This window comes from Galeopterus variegatus, unplaced genomic scaffold (assembly GCF_000696425.1).
Source record: "Galeopterus variegatus unplaced genomic scaffold, G_variegatus-3.0.2 Scaffold7787, whole genome shotgun sequence".
Lineage (NCBI taxonomy): Eukaryota > Metazoa > Chordata > Mammalia > Dermoptera > Cynocephalidae > Galeopterus > Galeopterus variegatus.
Window position 1 is genome coordinate 15,568 of NW_007733898.1, and position 16,144 is coordinate 31,711.

The 16,144-nt window shown below is 39.0% G+C and overlaps 1 protein-coding gene and 1 pseudogene across 1 annotated transcript in view; one reads left to right on the forward strand and one right to left on the reverse strand.

Annotated features, from left to right (window-relative positions):
* Positions 1 to 137: 137 nt before the first annotated feature.
* On the reverse strand, positions 138 to 607 carry LOC103607874 (annotated as a pseudogene).
* A 4,020-nt stretch (positions 608 to 4,627) lies between these two features.
* The window catches only part of LOC103607875 (carboxypeptidase A6-like), a gene marked incomplete at its 3' end in the record, with an annotated part of 54,284 nt that continues 42,767 nt past the window's right edge, over positions 4,628 to 16,144 (forward strand). The window contains exon 1 of the mRNA XM_008592337.1: positions 4,628 to 4,867. Coding sequence (XP_008590559.1) covers positions 4,628 to 4,867 — 240 coding nt within the window. The remainder of the gene's footprint in view (positions 4,868 to 16,144) is intronic.

Genomic DNA, 16,144 nt, shown 5'->3' on the forward strand with positions numbered 1-16,144 from the left:
TAAATCATGATCAAAATAAATGAAGAGCTCCAGATGACATCAATGCCATTTGTCTTTAAGTCCTGATGTTGTGTGGATGACAAGCAAGCAGCAAGTTATAATGACAGGTGATAGATCCAAAGGAACTGCCAAATTTGTTAACATATTTCCATTTCTAAACCATCCTTAAAGAAAATCATACATGGGGTCATATCATCCTCACGGTAGTTCAGCAGAGCAATTGTGCCATCTGGATTCATGTTTTCACCTAAAAAGAACTGGTAGTTTCTGAAGTTAGCAAGCATGCACTTGATTTATTCTGCAGTTCCTATCATAAAAGGTTTTACTCATGTAGTCTTTGATATACTTCTTGTAGGCTTCTTTTGTGAAGCAGTTTCCTGCAAGTGATGGTTCATGACAAAATGAACACCAGTGATTATTGTGCTTTTGGTACATTTACCCTCAGGGCCTTCAGTGGAGGCATTTCCACCATTTCATCAATGTTACCCTCTGTCTTACTGACCATCTTCCCCTCCACCTCCAGGCACAGCTCCTCTGTGATCTCCTGGATCTTGTAAATGTCAGAGAACATCTCATCATGGCTGATGAGGTCCCAGTAGATAATCATGATGGCAGCTGGAGGGGCATGACAGCAGCACCAGCTTAGCAGAGGCCTGGAGGTCCCAACAAACATCGTGGGACCAGAGTGGTGCTTGGCATGTGGAGGAGCAGGCAGAAAAGCCAATCTTTTAAATTTTTTTTTTAAGTTTCTATTTCATTTATTTCTGCTCAGAGGTTTATTATTTCTTTCCTTCTGCCAATTTTGGGTTTAGTTTGTTGTTGTTTTTCTAGTTCCTTAGGTATATCTAGTTCCTTTGATAGTTTATTAGAAATATTTCTTCTTTTGATATAGACATTTATTGCTATAAACTTTCCTCTTAGAACTGCTTTTGCTATATCCCATAGGTTTTGGTATCATGTATTTCAATTCTCATTTGTCCCAAGGAATTTTTTAATTTCCCTTTTAATTTTTTCATTATCCATTTGCTGTTTTAGGAGCATGTTGTTTAATTTCCATGTATTTGTAGTTTCTGAAGTTTTTCTTGTTGTTGATTTCTAGTTTTATACCATTGTGGTCTGAAAAGATACTTGATATGATCTCTGTTTTTTTTAAATATGTGTAGACATGTTTTGTGGACTAACATATGATCTATCCTGGAGAATGTTTCTTGTGCAGTTGAGAATAATGTGTACTGTGATTTAAAGTCTATAGTATCTGATATAAGAATGGCTATTCCTTCTTGCTTTTGATTTCCATTTGCATGGAATATCTTTTTACAGGCCACCACTTTCAGGTTATGTTTGACTTTTAGGTGAGTCTCTTGTAGGCAGCATATTATTGGATCTTTTTTTTTTTTAATCCATTCAACCACTCTATATCTTTTAATTGAACAGTTTAATCCATTTACATTCAAGGTTATTACCAATGTGTGAGAACTTATTCTTGTCATTTTGTTAATTATTTCTTTGGTTGTTTTGTAGATCCTTAGTCCCTTTCTTTTTCTTTTGTTATTTACCTCTGTGAATTGGTAGTTTTCTGTGGTGCTAAGTTTTTTTTCCTTCTCTTTCTCATTTGTGTGTCTGCTACAATTTCTTTTTTCATAGTACCTTGGGGTTAACATAAAGTGTCTCGTAGTTATAATAAAATATTATTATTATTATTATTTTTTTTTGTCTTTTTCATGACCGGTAAGGGGATCACAACCCCTTGGCTTGGTGTTGCCTGCACTGCGCTCAGCCAGTGAGCGCACCGGCCATCCCTATATAGGATCCGAACTGGCAGTGGGAGCGCCACTGTGCACCCAAGCGCCACACTCTCCTGAGTGCACCACGGGGCTGGCCCTATAATAAAATATTTTAAGTTGATTACAACTTAACTTTAGTCACATGAAAATGCTCTAGGCTTCCCACACACACAAATTATATTTTTCTTGCCTTAATTTACATTTGTGTCTATTGTATGTTTCTTAACGACTAATTGTAGCTGTTGTTTTTTGATCGTTTTGATTTTAAACCTTCATACTAGAAGGTTAAAGGATTTACATAGCAGCATTATATCATGCGAGCATTCTGAGTTTGAAGAGTGAATTTACCTCCACAGGTAAGTTTTGTGTTTTTTCATGTTGTCATGATAGTAATTATCATCTTTTCATTTCCAGTTGTAGCACTCCCTTAAGCATTTCTTGTAAGGCTGGTCTAGTAGTGATGAATTCCCTCAGCTTTTGCTTGTCTGGGAAGGTCTTTATTTCTCCCTCATTTGTGAAAGATAGCTTTTCTGGATAAAGTACTCTTGGCTGACAATTTTTTTTTTCTCTTTTAGGACTCTAAATATATCATCCCCTTCTCTCTTGGCCTGCAAGTTTTCTGTTGAGCAATCTGCTGATAATCTAGTGGGGATTCCTTTATATATGACTTGATGCTTTTCTCTTGCAGCTTTTAGAATTCTCTCTGTCTTTGACTTTTGATAATTTGGTTATGATGTGTCTCTGAGGATCTTTTTGGGTTGAATCTAAATAGACCTTTGAGCTTCCTAAATCTGACTATCCATATCTCTCCCAACACTGGGAAATCTTCAGCTATTATTTCATTGGAATTTCTGTGCCTTTCTCCAACTCTTCTCTTTCTCAAACACATATTATTCAAACAGTTGTTTGCTTAATGGTGTCCCATAAGTCTCATGGCCTCTCTTCATTCTCTTTCATGCTTATTAATTTTTACCCTCTGGCCTGGCAATTTCAGAAGATCTGTCTTCAAATTCAGAAATTCTTTCTTCTGCTTGATCTACTCTGTTGACAAAGCTCTCAATTGAATTTTGTATTTCATTCATTGGATTATTTAGCTCCAAAATTTGTTTGGTTCTTCTTTATGATATCTATCTCTTTGTTAAATTTCTCCTTCCAATCACGAATTGTTTTTCTGATTTCATTGGATTGTTTGTCTATGTTCTCTTGTATCTCATTGAGTTTTCTTAAGATCTTTATTTGAAATTCCTTTACAAATATTTTTTAAAATTTATTTATTATTATTATTATTTTATATTCTAAGATGTTGCAGAGCAGTTGGGGGGAGGGGTGGAGAGGAAAGGTAGATAGGATGGGAGGAAGAAGAAGAGGGGGTGTGGTCAAAGCCCATTGCACCCCCCTCATTCTGACAGGGAAGCCCAGGGTCTTCTGATGGTGGCTTGGTCATGGCTTGGTTGGATGCAGACATCAGGGGGACATTTCTAAGGCCCTTAGCATCCCCCCACCCCAGGTTGGGAGTCTGAAGCACTTCTGGTGGCAGCCTGGTGGTCATCACTGGGCTAGATGCAGATGTCAAGGGGATGTGGCTGATACACTCAGCCCTCACCCAACCCTGGCTTGGGAGCCTGAGGGGTTTCCAGTCCTTCTAGGTTTTACACGTATTCTTTGGTGATGTTAGACCTTTACTGGTTAATATAACAACTTTGTCTCTGATCTGTGGGTTTTTTGTTTTTTCTTTCAGTTCTGTTTTGGATTATTTGCTATTCCCATCACTTAAACTCTGCAGTGGAACTTATTTGTTGTCTTTTGGTTACTTCTAAAATGGGGGAACTTCCTGTGGGAACCAGCTGAGTCTTTTCAGCAAACTGCATCCCCTGCAGTTCTATGTTCCTGACCAGTCTCCACTGAGTGGTCCTATGCTGATTGGAGGACAGATCAGCTGTCCATGTGTACCCCAATGTTCCCTCAGTGGGCATGTCTTCCCCACTGCCCACATTCCAAACACTTTCTATGGGGCAGGCCATGCGCCGGTCCCTTGTGATGATTCACCGGCCTCTAAGTGGTTCCTTTTTTCAGTTGTCTGTGGCCCCTTGCTCCTATGTGGATACACAGGAACACTGTCAGTGGTCTTGCTGACCTGGGGACGACCAAGAACTTCTCTCTTTCAGCCTCCAAGCAACTTCATACATAGGGCACAGCTGTGGCTTTTTCCAGCTCTTGCTCTGTGTGCTCACCAGGGCCAGGCTTGAAGCAGCCGAGACTCAAAACAGTCAGAGTAATCCTTGCTTTCCCTCATCGTGACTTCTCCTGCCTTCATGAATTCCATAAGTCTCTCTTCCTCTTTCCCTGAGCTCTAGCCCCTTTACAAGCATTTTGCAACTGTCCTTTTCCTTGTCATATTTTACCGGAGATTTATCATATTCCTGTGAGGGTGTCAAGTTTCCTTGCTTTTTCATGTTTTGTGTGTGTGTGTGTGTGTGTGTGTGTGTGTGTGTGTGTGTTTGTGTTCCTACATTGATATCTGTGCACCTAATAGAGGAGTTGCTTTTCCCTATTTTATGGAGCAGATTATGTAGAATGACTTTTTCTAGTATGTGGGTCCTAGGGTGTCTGTAGGATATATTGTGTTGACTGTGGTTTTTGGTGGACTCAGTATCATATTCTCTGTGCAATTTCTTTGGTTGTAATCCTCTTTAGTGATGTCTGCAAATGCTTCCATGGCATAGACAGCAGGAGTTTGTACCAACACTGGCTCTGTTTTGTTGGGTTGGATACTCTGGGCTGGTTGATGCACCAGGCATGTGCAGGTACAGAGGGCCAGCTGGCTGTCTGGTAATCTTGCTGAGATGCAGAGTTGCTGCCTGACTGGCTATCAGGAAACAGGTGTGCCTGCTACTGCAGGGGGGTGGGGGAGGAGCATCAAGCAGCTCCGCAAAGGCCTGTCAGAGGAGTGGGTGCCACTGCCTGGCCAGAAACTGGTAACTGGTGTTCACAGGTACAGCAGGACCCAGTGTCCCTGTGGAGGACTGCCAGAGGAGGTGAAGCCACTGCCTGATCCCTATCAAGCAGGAAGCAAGTGTGCACAGGTATAGAAAAGACTGGATCCAGCTGTTGATCCCAGAACAGGTCAGCAGGAGTGCAGCAGGGCCCAGAAGCTCTGTAGAGGCCCACTTGGTAGAGACAAAGCCACTGTCATGCCTAGGGTAGGTGTGCACTGGTGCAATAAGGCCCAGCAGCTCTATGAAGAGCTGCCAGATCAGTCCTGCAGCATATTTCTGCAGCATATTTTTGGTGCTCTGCAGCATATTTCTTTAGTCAGACGTTGAGCCTGAAGCAAGCCTGCAAAGGTGCAGCCAGGCCTAGAAGATCTGTAGAGGCCTGCTGGGGAGAGACAAAGCCACTTCCCAGTTGCAGTCAGTCAGGGAGTTAGTTGCTCTGAATAATCGAAGATACCACTGGATTGGCTTTCAGGTTGGCACAGGTGCCTGTGGGCTAAGTGGGCCAGTGGGTTATATAGGGCAGGTGCACATACACAAGGTGAACAATTGTTTATTGGCAGCTTCCCCACTGAGCAGGTCTGCCTGTTCTCCTTGGGGGGAGGTTGTCCTGCCTGGGTTCTGATGCTAGAGTCTTGGTTTTTCTGTCTGGCCTGGGCTCCAGGCAGCAGGGGTGTGGTCCTGCTGGTGCCCATGTGAATATGGTAGAATGAAGGTAGGGCCTCAGGGTGGAGGAAGTTGGTTCCACTAGCCCCCAGGGTAAGACGCACTCTAGCAGCATGTTCAGCTACAAGATGGCACTGTGCCATAGCTGCTTAGGGCGGGAGGTTGGGGGTTCCTCTACCTGGGCTTCTACTATGAGGCCGTGCAGCTGCACAAACTCCCAGCTGGGGTCTGGGTCCTAAGAGGACTGGGGGACACTCTTCCGGCAGGGATTGCTAGCATTTGCAATGGAAACAGCTAGGGCTTTGCCAGCTTACCTTCTTTCTGCCTGAGTCTGAGCCAGCCCCTGCAGGAAAACAGTGAGGCAGAGGCAGGATGCCTAGCTCGCTCGCTCTGGTGCTATCCCAGTCTCCCATGCTCTGTAAGGATTTCAACACTCCCAGTGCTCTGCAGTATATTTCTTTGGTCATTCTGGTTAAAATATAGTTGTTTTATTTGTCGTTTTGGTATCTTTCTGTGAGGGGAGAAGCACCAGACAACTCTAGTTGGTCATTTTTCTCTGCCCTCTAATTATTCCTTTATTAGAGCATTCTGCTTATGTTTCTTAAATATATCTTCTCTTACCTCAGAAAAATTAATTGCACTTACTAATTATAGTTTCTTTGAAAGTCATCTTCTGCTCTCTTCCCTGTATTTTGTCTGTTTCCTCTGAACTTCTTTTTTCTGTTTTCTGGTGCCTCTGTTTCCAGTTGGAGGATTTTAGCAACTATCAGGTCAGCTTTAACTACCCATTCATAGTAAGAGCTAGGCATTTAAAAGCTGACAGGATCCTGATATGAGCATCACATATTGCACATAGGTGTGGATATTCAATGCTGTACCCCATAGATATGTACAATCAACATGTTTCAATTTTTAAAAAAAAGAAAAGAAAAGCTGGCAGGAAGGCTGGTATATATGGGTGGAACTTGTCAAAGATTGGACTTCACATGGTACGATTACTTCATTGGCTACCTCAAAATGACACTATCAAGTCATTTTTTCTTTTGAGTGGTGTAATTTCTCCAATCTCCTACCTGGAGTGTACACCCCTGTATTTCATGTTCTCGTTTTGGGTAAGAAGAGCAGAAAAACCAGTGTGTACATTTTCACTTAATCTGCTTGTTTTTCCTCCAACATTGTACCCCAGCCTCTTCCGTGTCCTGTGTCACCACTTTAAGGCCCCTATATTTTGATTTCTCCAGAAAACATATTTCTCTGGGGATACGGAAGGGACCATTACCTGAGAGTGTAGCTGGTGCGTGGAGGATTTAGAGTCCTTACTCAGATTTTCATACAGTCTCTTTGTTTTCTTGACACCACCCCTTCACTTCCACCTTCCATACCCCACCCTGATACCAGTCCTCAAGCCTGTTCAGGGCTTCTGTGAGGCTGATGAACTTGCTTTTCATTGCTGTCCCACCGCTCATCTCTAGCTGGTTAGGTCTAAACTCTCTCTGATCAGCTAAGTTATTTACCATTCCTCTTCAACTTCATATTTTATTGCTCAGGTCTACATCTAGTTTCATCGAAGATAAAGTTGGTGTTTCTTTTTCATGGTCGCCTCGTTATGTTGGAGGTGATTGTGCAGGGGAAGTGGGGTAGCAATATCTTCATTCCAATATTTTGTTTGAAACAGGAAGTTCTGTCAATAGAGAAGAACATTACTTAAGTAGATTTCATTAAGTAGAAGTTGGTCAAAAGAAGTGGCAACTTCTGTACTTGCCACTCTCCAAATAAACCATGACCATGCTGTTGTATTATACTGTCAAATAAAAAACAAATCCAGAGTTAGGTAAGCAGAGACTATTCAAAAGGATTATAGAAAGGGAAAAAGACTACTGCAGTAGGAAGAACATATCAATCTTAAGACCTGCACATCTCAGAGATCAGGCAGAAAAAGGCTTTTCTTTTATAGGGAAGAGTAATAAGGCTAGAAAGAACCAGATGTCAGAAAGTAGGATAAACAGGTAGAGGTGGCTTGATTGCACAGTAAGTCAGAGAATGTTTTACCCTGAGGTTAGTTGATGCTCAGGAAGGGTCATTACAGAGGGGCTGAAATGCCAAGTCAAGTTGAGGGTAAGTAAAAATTCAGGGGCTTGGATGAAGGAGAGAAGATAAACTAAGTTTTGGTCGAGTTATGGTAGCAGGTATTTTGTCCAGATGGGTCAGTGGGTAAAGAATAGGAATCTGGAGGGCTGTGTCTGTATGGTCATAGGTAAACAGGGGGGAATCTGTGAGTCTTATCTAAGTCCTATGGGGAATGATGGTTCCTTGTCATAAGCCATTTCTGAAACACAATGGAGTAGTAGGATTCGTATAAACATCATTGTTTTTCAGGATCACAGGGCTCAAATAAACTCCAACATTGTCAGGAAAATCTTTCACTTCTCTCTCCTATCCCTCTCCCAACCCACCTCTGCCCGGAAGCATCTGGATACACACCTTTCCTCCCACTTCTCCTTTGCCATTAAGTATGATGCATAGGCAATGTCTCTCCTGGGAAGGTGTCCCAAACTACCTCCCAAAATATGACTGAACAGTACAGTGCTTTCTCTTTCTAGATTAATTCACACTGCATGTAATATCTGCTTAGTCTTTGAGGGCAGAGCTGTGTCTTAGTCATCACTGTGTCATCAGCTCTTAGATCAATGGCTTTCAGTAAACAGTGAATGAATAGGGGGTGGTTACCATAGCTGTGACTTTTGAAATTCATCCTGTTCTCACAGACAACTGAGAGGCAAAACAATCTCCAGATCCTTGGGATTGCTCACAGGGTGAACAATCACATTTGCTTAATCATCCAGCCCTCCACTTTGAAGATTCTTCACTAGTCTTTTATATCAGCTGATAATTAATGTGGAGGAAAAAAGAAGAAAATAATGTGCTGATTACATTTTCATTTTCTTAATTGTTTTTTAAAAAAAATGCTTTCAATAAAAGGGTTGAAATTTTTTTTTCATTGAGTAGTTATCTTGCTTATATGTTACTTAGCAATACTGACTGTTAAATCAATTTAACTGATCAGTGAAAGGTGACACTGGTGCTAAATCATCGAGAGAGTCTTTTTTCTGACTTTAACAGTAGAGAGAAAAATATAGGTGAACTTAAGAAATATTTTCCTAGGTAAATATAAATTTTATACTCAAAAAAGCTCATTGAGTCTGGCATAATTAAAGAGTTTAAGGGGTACTTGGAAATCATGTAGTTCAACCCCTTTATTTGTAGTTAAGAAAATTAAGGCTCTGAGATGCGACATATTAAAGTTTAGACAGAACCAGGAAAAAAGCATTTCTTTTGTTTCCTAATAGGAAATTGTTTTCACTAAAGATGAGTTTTGTTTGATTTCTTTGGTTCATACATTGAAGAATTCTTAAGCCAGCATCTGAAAAAGTAAATGCATAACAAAATCGGAAGTGATTTTCAGTAAGTATTAAACCCCAGAAAAGAGCCAGAATTTTTAAATGTAAATGCCCTATCATACTGCTGTTTAGAATACCAAATGGAATACTTCTGAATGTAATGATCAAATATCATGAAGAGGTCATCAATGTTAAAATCATAAATCATCAAAAGAAGGTAGAGGGAAATCTCTATGAATGAAATGCAGCCCAAGGGCTCTTGTCTTCAAATGTGCTTCTTAATGAGTGTCCAGGTGATGCACCAAGCGTTCTTTGATTATTTCCTTTCATTTCACTACACCGCCAGGCTGAAAATGCTAATTCAATTCTCAGGTATAGAATTATTTTAAGCTAGATGCCTGACAGAAGGCAGAGGCATGTGAAAACACCACTTCTGTGTGGGTGGTCTACCACAGCCACCACATAGCCATTGAAACTGCAAGGGTGGCTCACCACCACAGTAGCAGCCACAGCCACCATGCAGGCAGTCCACTGCCCACTCAATTGCATTTACACAAGGAGAGTCAGAGCAGAGACTGGAAAAAGAGGAAGTCTCTCTCCTCAAAGCCCATTCCAGAGTAATAGAAGAAGCAACTATTCTATAAAATAACGAGACATCAATGTAGAGATACTAAAAATATGAAAACCCAAGAAAATATGGTACCACCAAAGGCATGCAGTAATTCTCAAATACCAGACCCCAAGCAGGAAACCCTTGAAATGACTGAAAAGGAATTCTGAGCAACAATCTTAATGAAACTCAATGGCATATGAGAAGACTCAGACAAGATAAGGAAACAAGAAAAAATATCCAGGATATGAAAAAGGAAATTTACAAAGAGATTAATACCTTAACAAGGAATGTAGCAGAACTCCTGGAAATGAAGGATTCATTCAATGAAATAAAAAATACAACCAAGAGTTTAAGCAGCAGGTTAGAGCAAGCAGAAGAAAGAATTTCTGAACTCAAAGGTAGTCTTTTTGAAATAACCCAGGTGGACAAAAAAAAAAGAAAAAAGAAATTTTAAAAATGAAGAAAATCAAAGGGAACTAGCAGACAGCTTAAGCACACAAACATCTGAATCATGGGTATTCCAAAAGGAAAGGAGAAAGGAAAAGGCGTTGAAGACCTATTCAACAAAATAATATGAAAAATCTCCCAGGTATAGGAAAAGACATGTACCTTCAGATCCAGGAGGCTCAAAGATCCCCAAACAGATTCAACCAAAAAAGACCCTGTCCAAGACACATTATATCAAACTGGCAAAGCCCAAAGACAAAGAGAGAATCTTAAAAGAAGCAAGACAAAAGCTTCAAGTCACCTATAAGGGAGCCTCTATCAGACTAACATCAGACTTCTCAACAAAAACTCTACGGGCCAGAAGAAAATGGGATGATATATTAGAAATACTAAAAGAAAAAAACTGCCAGCCAAGAAATACTATATCCAGCAACACTATCCTTCAGAAATGAGGGGAAAATAGTGTTTTGTTTTCCAGACAAACAAAAGCTGCAGGAGTTCACCACCACCTGACCAGCCCTACAAGATATCTTCAAGCAAGTCCTGCATCTGGAATCCAAAAAATGACAATCACTACCATAAATACATAAGAACAAAACCCACTGGTAGAACAAAAATGCAAACTAGAAAAAGAAAGAAACTATATCTTACCACTTCAAAAACCAACAAACATCAAAGACAAACAATAAAAGGGGAAGAAAGAAACAAAAGATATTTAAAACATCCAAACAAAAATCAATAAAATGCCAAGAGTAAGACAATACCTTTCAGTAACAACCCCAAATGTAAATGAATTAAACTCCCCACTCAAAAGACAAAGACTGGCTGACTGGATTAAAAAGCTAGACCCAACTATAGGCTATCCACAAGAAACTCACCTCACCTGTAAGGACACACACAGACTAATAGTGAATGGATGGAAAAAGATATACCACACAAATGTAAACCAAAAATGAGAGAAGGAGCTATTCTTATATCAGAAAAATAGACTTTAAGCCAAAAACCGTAAAAAGTGACAAAGAAGTCCACCATATGACAAAGGTATCTATCAAGCAAGAAGACATGAAAATTATAAATATTTTTGCACCCAAACCTGGAGCACCCAGACATATAAAACAAACACATTTAGGCCTAAAGAAAGAGATAGACCCCAATATGATAATGGGGACCTGAATGTCACTTTCTCAGCACTGGACAGATGATCTAGGCCACAAATCAACAGAGACACAAAGGATTTAAATCACACTGTAGACCAATTGGACCTGACAGATATCTACAGAACCTTTAATTCAACAGGTACAGAATATACATTCTTCTCATCAGCCCATTCTCCAGGATAGACCTTATGTTAGGTCACAAAGCAAGTTTCAGCAAAGTTTTAAAAAATAAAATTTCAAGTATCTTCTCAGACCACAATGGATTAAAACTAGAAATCAATAAGAAGCAAAACTCTGGAAACTATACAAATACATGGAAATTGAACAAAATGCTCCTGAATGACATATAGGTCCAAGAAGAAATTCAGCAGGAAATCAAAAACTTTCTTTAAACTAACAAAAATAAAGACACATCATACCAAAAGCTGTGGAATACTACAAAAGCAGTACTAAGAGGGAAGTTTATTGCAATAAACACATCAAAAGATTTCAAATAAACAACCCAATGCCACACCTCAAAGAACTAGAAAAACAAGAACAAGAACAATCCCAAAATTAGTAGACAGAAAGAAATAATTAAGATCAGGGCAGAACTAAATGAAACAGAGACCCAAAAAATGATACAAAAGATCGATGAAACAAATAGTTGGCTTCTCAAGAATATAAACAAAACAGACAAGCCATTAGCTAGGCTAACTAAAAAAAGAAGAGAGAAGACTCAAATAACAAAAATCAGAAATGAAAAAGGAGACATTACAATGAATACTACAGAAATACAAGGAATCATTGCAGACTACTATAAACAACTATATGCCAACAAACTTGAAAATCTGGAGGAAATGGATAAATTTTTGGACATATACAAATTACAAAGAAAGATCTAAGAAGACATAGAAATCTGAAGAGACCAATAACAAGCAATGAGATTGTAGCAGTAATTAGCAGTCTCCCAACAAAAAAAGAATGGATGGCTTTAGCAATAAATTCTACCAAACCTTTTAAAAAGAATTAATGCCAATTCTCTCCAAACTATTTCAAAAAATTAAAACAGAGTCCATTCTCCCAAAGTCATGCTATGTGGCCAGCACCACCCTGATACCAAAACCAGACAAAGATGTGACAAAAACTAAGTGTGATACACCACATCAACAAAATCAAGGACAAAAACTATATGATCATTTCAACAGAAGCAGGAAAAGCATTTGACAAAATTCAATACTGCCTCTTGATAAAGACTCTCAACAAATTATGTATAGAAGGAAATTATCTCAACACAATAAAAACCATATACAACAAATCCACTGCCAACATCACCCCGAATGAACAGGAACAAAACAAGGATGCCCACTCTCACCACTCTTATTTAACATAGTATAATAAGTACTAGCCAAAGCAATCATGCAAAAGAAAGAAATAAAAGGCATCCAGATGACAAAGTCAAACTATCCCTGTTTGAAGATGACATGATCCTATATGTAGAAAAGCCTAAAGACTCTACAAAACAAAAAACAACAACAAAAAAAACTTAGAGCTGATAAACAATTTTGGTAAAGTTGCAGGATACAAAAGCAACATGCAAAAATCAGTAGTGTTTTAATACTCTGATAATGAACTGGAGGTCTACATCTTCATTCCATAGCTCCCAAATCAGCTCCAAGCCACCCGGTCCTGAAAATGCTGAGTTCCCATGGCTCATCTAGCTTACAGTTACTACCCCATGGCCAGAGTAGAACAGTGACTATCCTAAAAAAGGGAAGAGCCAGTCTGGTGCTAACCCCTGGACCTTGGTGCTCCTAGGAGTCGGCCTGACCCCCCACAACTAGACCTTGATGTTATTCTGTTGAACATAAACCATTTCATAGAACACCAACATCAGACAAGACCACTCTGTGTCCACCAGGAAAGAGGACAAAAACAACACCACTGTGGTCATATCTAAACACAGACCAAAAGAAAAAAATTGTGCCAGAAAAATGACCAAACATGTCCCTTTTCTTGCAAATATAAGTGACAACTGCTTCTCTACCAATTATAGCTTTAGCCCTGCTTCGTTTCTCCCACCTTCTAGATAAAATTATGAAGACATCCACTGATAGAATTACTCTCATTCCTCACAGCACTCAGTCTAGAGAAAAACTCCAATTCCTCAAACCCTCCACAAATCACCTAAGACAAGCCCAAATCCCATATAAGTCCTTTCTAACACCCTTTTCTGAGGTTGCCTGTTGTTCCCCATTGTGTTATGCCCCTTTTTGCAACAAGCCAGTAAACCAAACTTTTTTTGGACTATATGTGTGTCCTGAGAGTCTTTGAGTGATGGGACCCAGCAATCCTTTCAAATCGGTATGAATGTATCAATTAGAAGTTCAGGGAAGTGTTAATAATCTTTTTCTTTTCCCTCATTTGTGCTTTTTTTTTTGATAAGTGAAACATGCTTACAATTACAACAATCAGCATTCAACTTTGAAGAGAATTAAAAGGGAAACTTAGACACCAAAACCAAGTTTTACAAGACTTACCCACTTTTACCTAATGTAGGAAAAATGCTTGCCTGATGACTAGTACCCAGGCTAGTAGCATTAACTTCTGTTATGTTGAAATTCACATTTTTAAAAAAAACACTTTATTTTTTATTTTTGTGGCGGCTAGCCAGTACATGAACTTCACACTCTGAAGCAGTGCTTTCATTTGGACTGACCTAATTTTATTCCACTATTGGGCTGCCACTCATTTTTATTGTTATTTTAATGCCTGATTAGTTGTTAGCTGATACATTTTTATTTTTCTTAAATAAAACAACTAGACACTTAGTTGCCTAAATTTCTGAGTCTTTTGTTGGAATTATTGAGGCTATGGTTTAGCAGAGTGATAGCTTGTAAATCTCTTCTGTGGCTGGAGAGAAAGGATAGGGGCTAAGTAAAACTAACCCAGAATTTTAACAACCTACCAAATGTCTTTGGGTTTACAGAAGACCACAGTCTCTGGCCGAGTTCTTTTTCCAGCAGCTCACCAATATTTGTAATTTTGATAAATCATAAGAAGTAGAGCAAGAACAAATGATACAGTGAAAAATAAGCATTTCTTTAGCTGTCTCAATAAAGTGTCCATTACAGTCATCAGAAGAGGATGTAGTACTGTGACCTAAGAAGCAGAATAGGCCAAGATTACATCTAAATATAATAAAAATTCAAAATTACAGACTTATGAGTGAGAAATGCTATGAATGGACAAAATAAGTGGACTACCTTACCAACTTCCTGGTAAGGGGCATGAGAATTAGGAATCTAGAAATGCTCTAAAGTAATCCTGGATAGAGTATGTACTTGAAGAAATAGGAAAGATATAGTGAGAAATGCTATGAATGGACAAAATAAGTGGACTACCTTACCAACTTCCTGGTAAGGGGTATGAGAATTAGGAATCTAGAAATGCTCTAAAGTAATCCTGGATAGAGTATGTACTTGAAGAAATAGGAAAGATATATATATCCAATCTACAAAATATTTATTTGGTGTCTATTAAGTGCCAGACATGGTTCTAAGCACTGGGAATATAAAGATGAAAGGGGGGAAATCCCACAATCTCATGGAGATGATGGGGAAAACAGATATTAATATGACAATTGTAGTGGGTTGAAAGGTGGCCCCAAAAAAGATATGTCCATGTAATAACTGGAAACTGCATTGGTGACCTAATTTGGAGAAAAGGTCTTTTCAGATGTACTTAAGGATCTTGAGATGAGATCATCCTGGATTTCCTGGGTAGACTCTAAATCCAATGACAAATATCCTTATGAGAGACAGATGAGAAGACACAGGAGAAGACCACATGAAGATGCAGGCAGAAATTGGAGTGATGTGGCCGCAAGCCTAGGAACACCTAGAGCCACCAGAAGCTAGAAAAGGCAAGTTAGGATCCTCCCCTAGAGCCTTCAGAGAGAGAGAGTGCTCCAGCTAACACCTCGACTTAGACTTCTGGCCTCCAGAACTGGGACAGAGTAAATTTCTGCTGTTTTAAACCATTTAGTTTGTGGTAATTTGTTATGGCAGCCCTGGGAAACTAATGTAACGATTAAATATACAAATGAGATATAATTAAATGTTGTGGACTATAAAAGAAATATAATTCTATGACAGCAGACAATAAAGATACTTGACGTAAACTTGGAGGTCAGTGAAGCTTTCCAAAAAGTCATAGACAAAGACCCTAAAAGAAGATTCAAGAAGGCTAAATGGGTCTAGACCTAAAAGACAATTTTTTTTTATATTAATTACATGTTAAAATGATACTTCTGGGGATATGTTAGGCTAAATAAAACATATAAGTAAACAGGATAAGGAAGATCGACCCAACTATATGCTGCCTACAAGAGACTCATCTCACCCATAAAGACTCACATAGATTAAGAGTGAAAGGATGGAAAAAGATCTTCCATGCAAACAGAAAAGAAAAATGAGCTGGAGTAGCTATACTCATATCAGACAAAATAGACTTTAAACTAAAATCCATAAAAAGAGATAATGAGGGTCACTACATAATGATAAAAGGACTGATGCATCAAGAAGACATAACAGTCATAAATATGTATGCACCCAATGTTGGAGCACCCAGATTTATAAAACAAACTCTATTAGACCTAAAAAAGGAAATAGACACTAATACTATAATTGCAGGGGACCTGAACACCCCACTTTCAATATTGGACAGATCAACTAGGCAAAGAATTAGCAGAGAAGCACAAGATCTTAACAATACTTTAGACCAATTGGACTTGGCAGATATCTACAGTACGTTCCATCCAACAACCTCAGAATATTCATTCTTCTCATCAGCACATGGATCATTCTCCAGGATAGATCACATATTAGGACACAAATCAAGTCTCAACAAATTCAAAAAAATTGGAATTATCCCATGTATTTTCTCAGACCACAATGGATTAAAACTAGAAATCAATAATAAACAAAACTCTGGAAAGTATACAAACACATGGAAATTAAACAACATTCTACTTCATGACAAATAGGTCCAAGAAGAAATCAAGCAGGAAATCAAAAAACTTATTGAAACTAATGAAAATAATGAT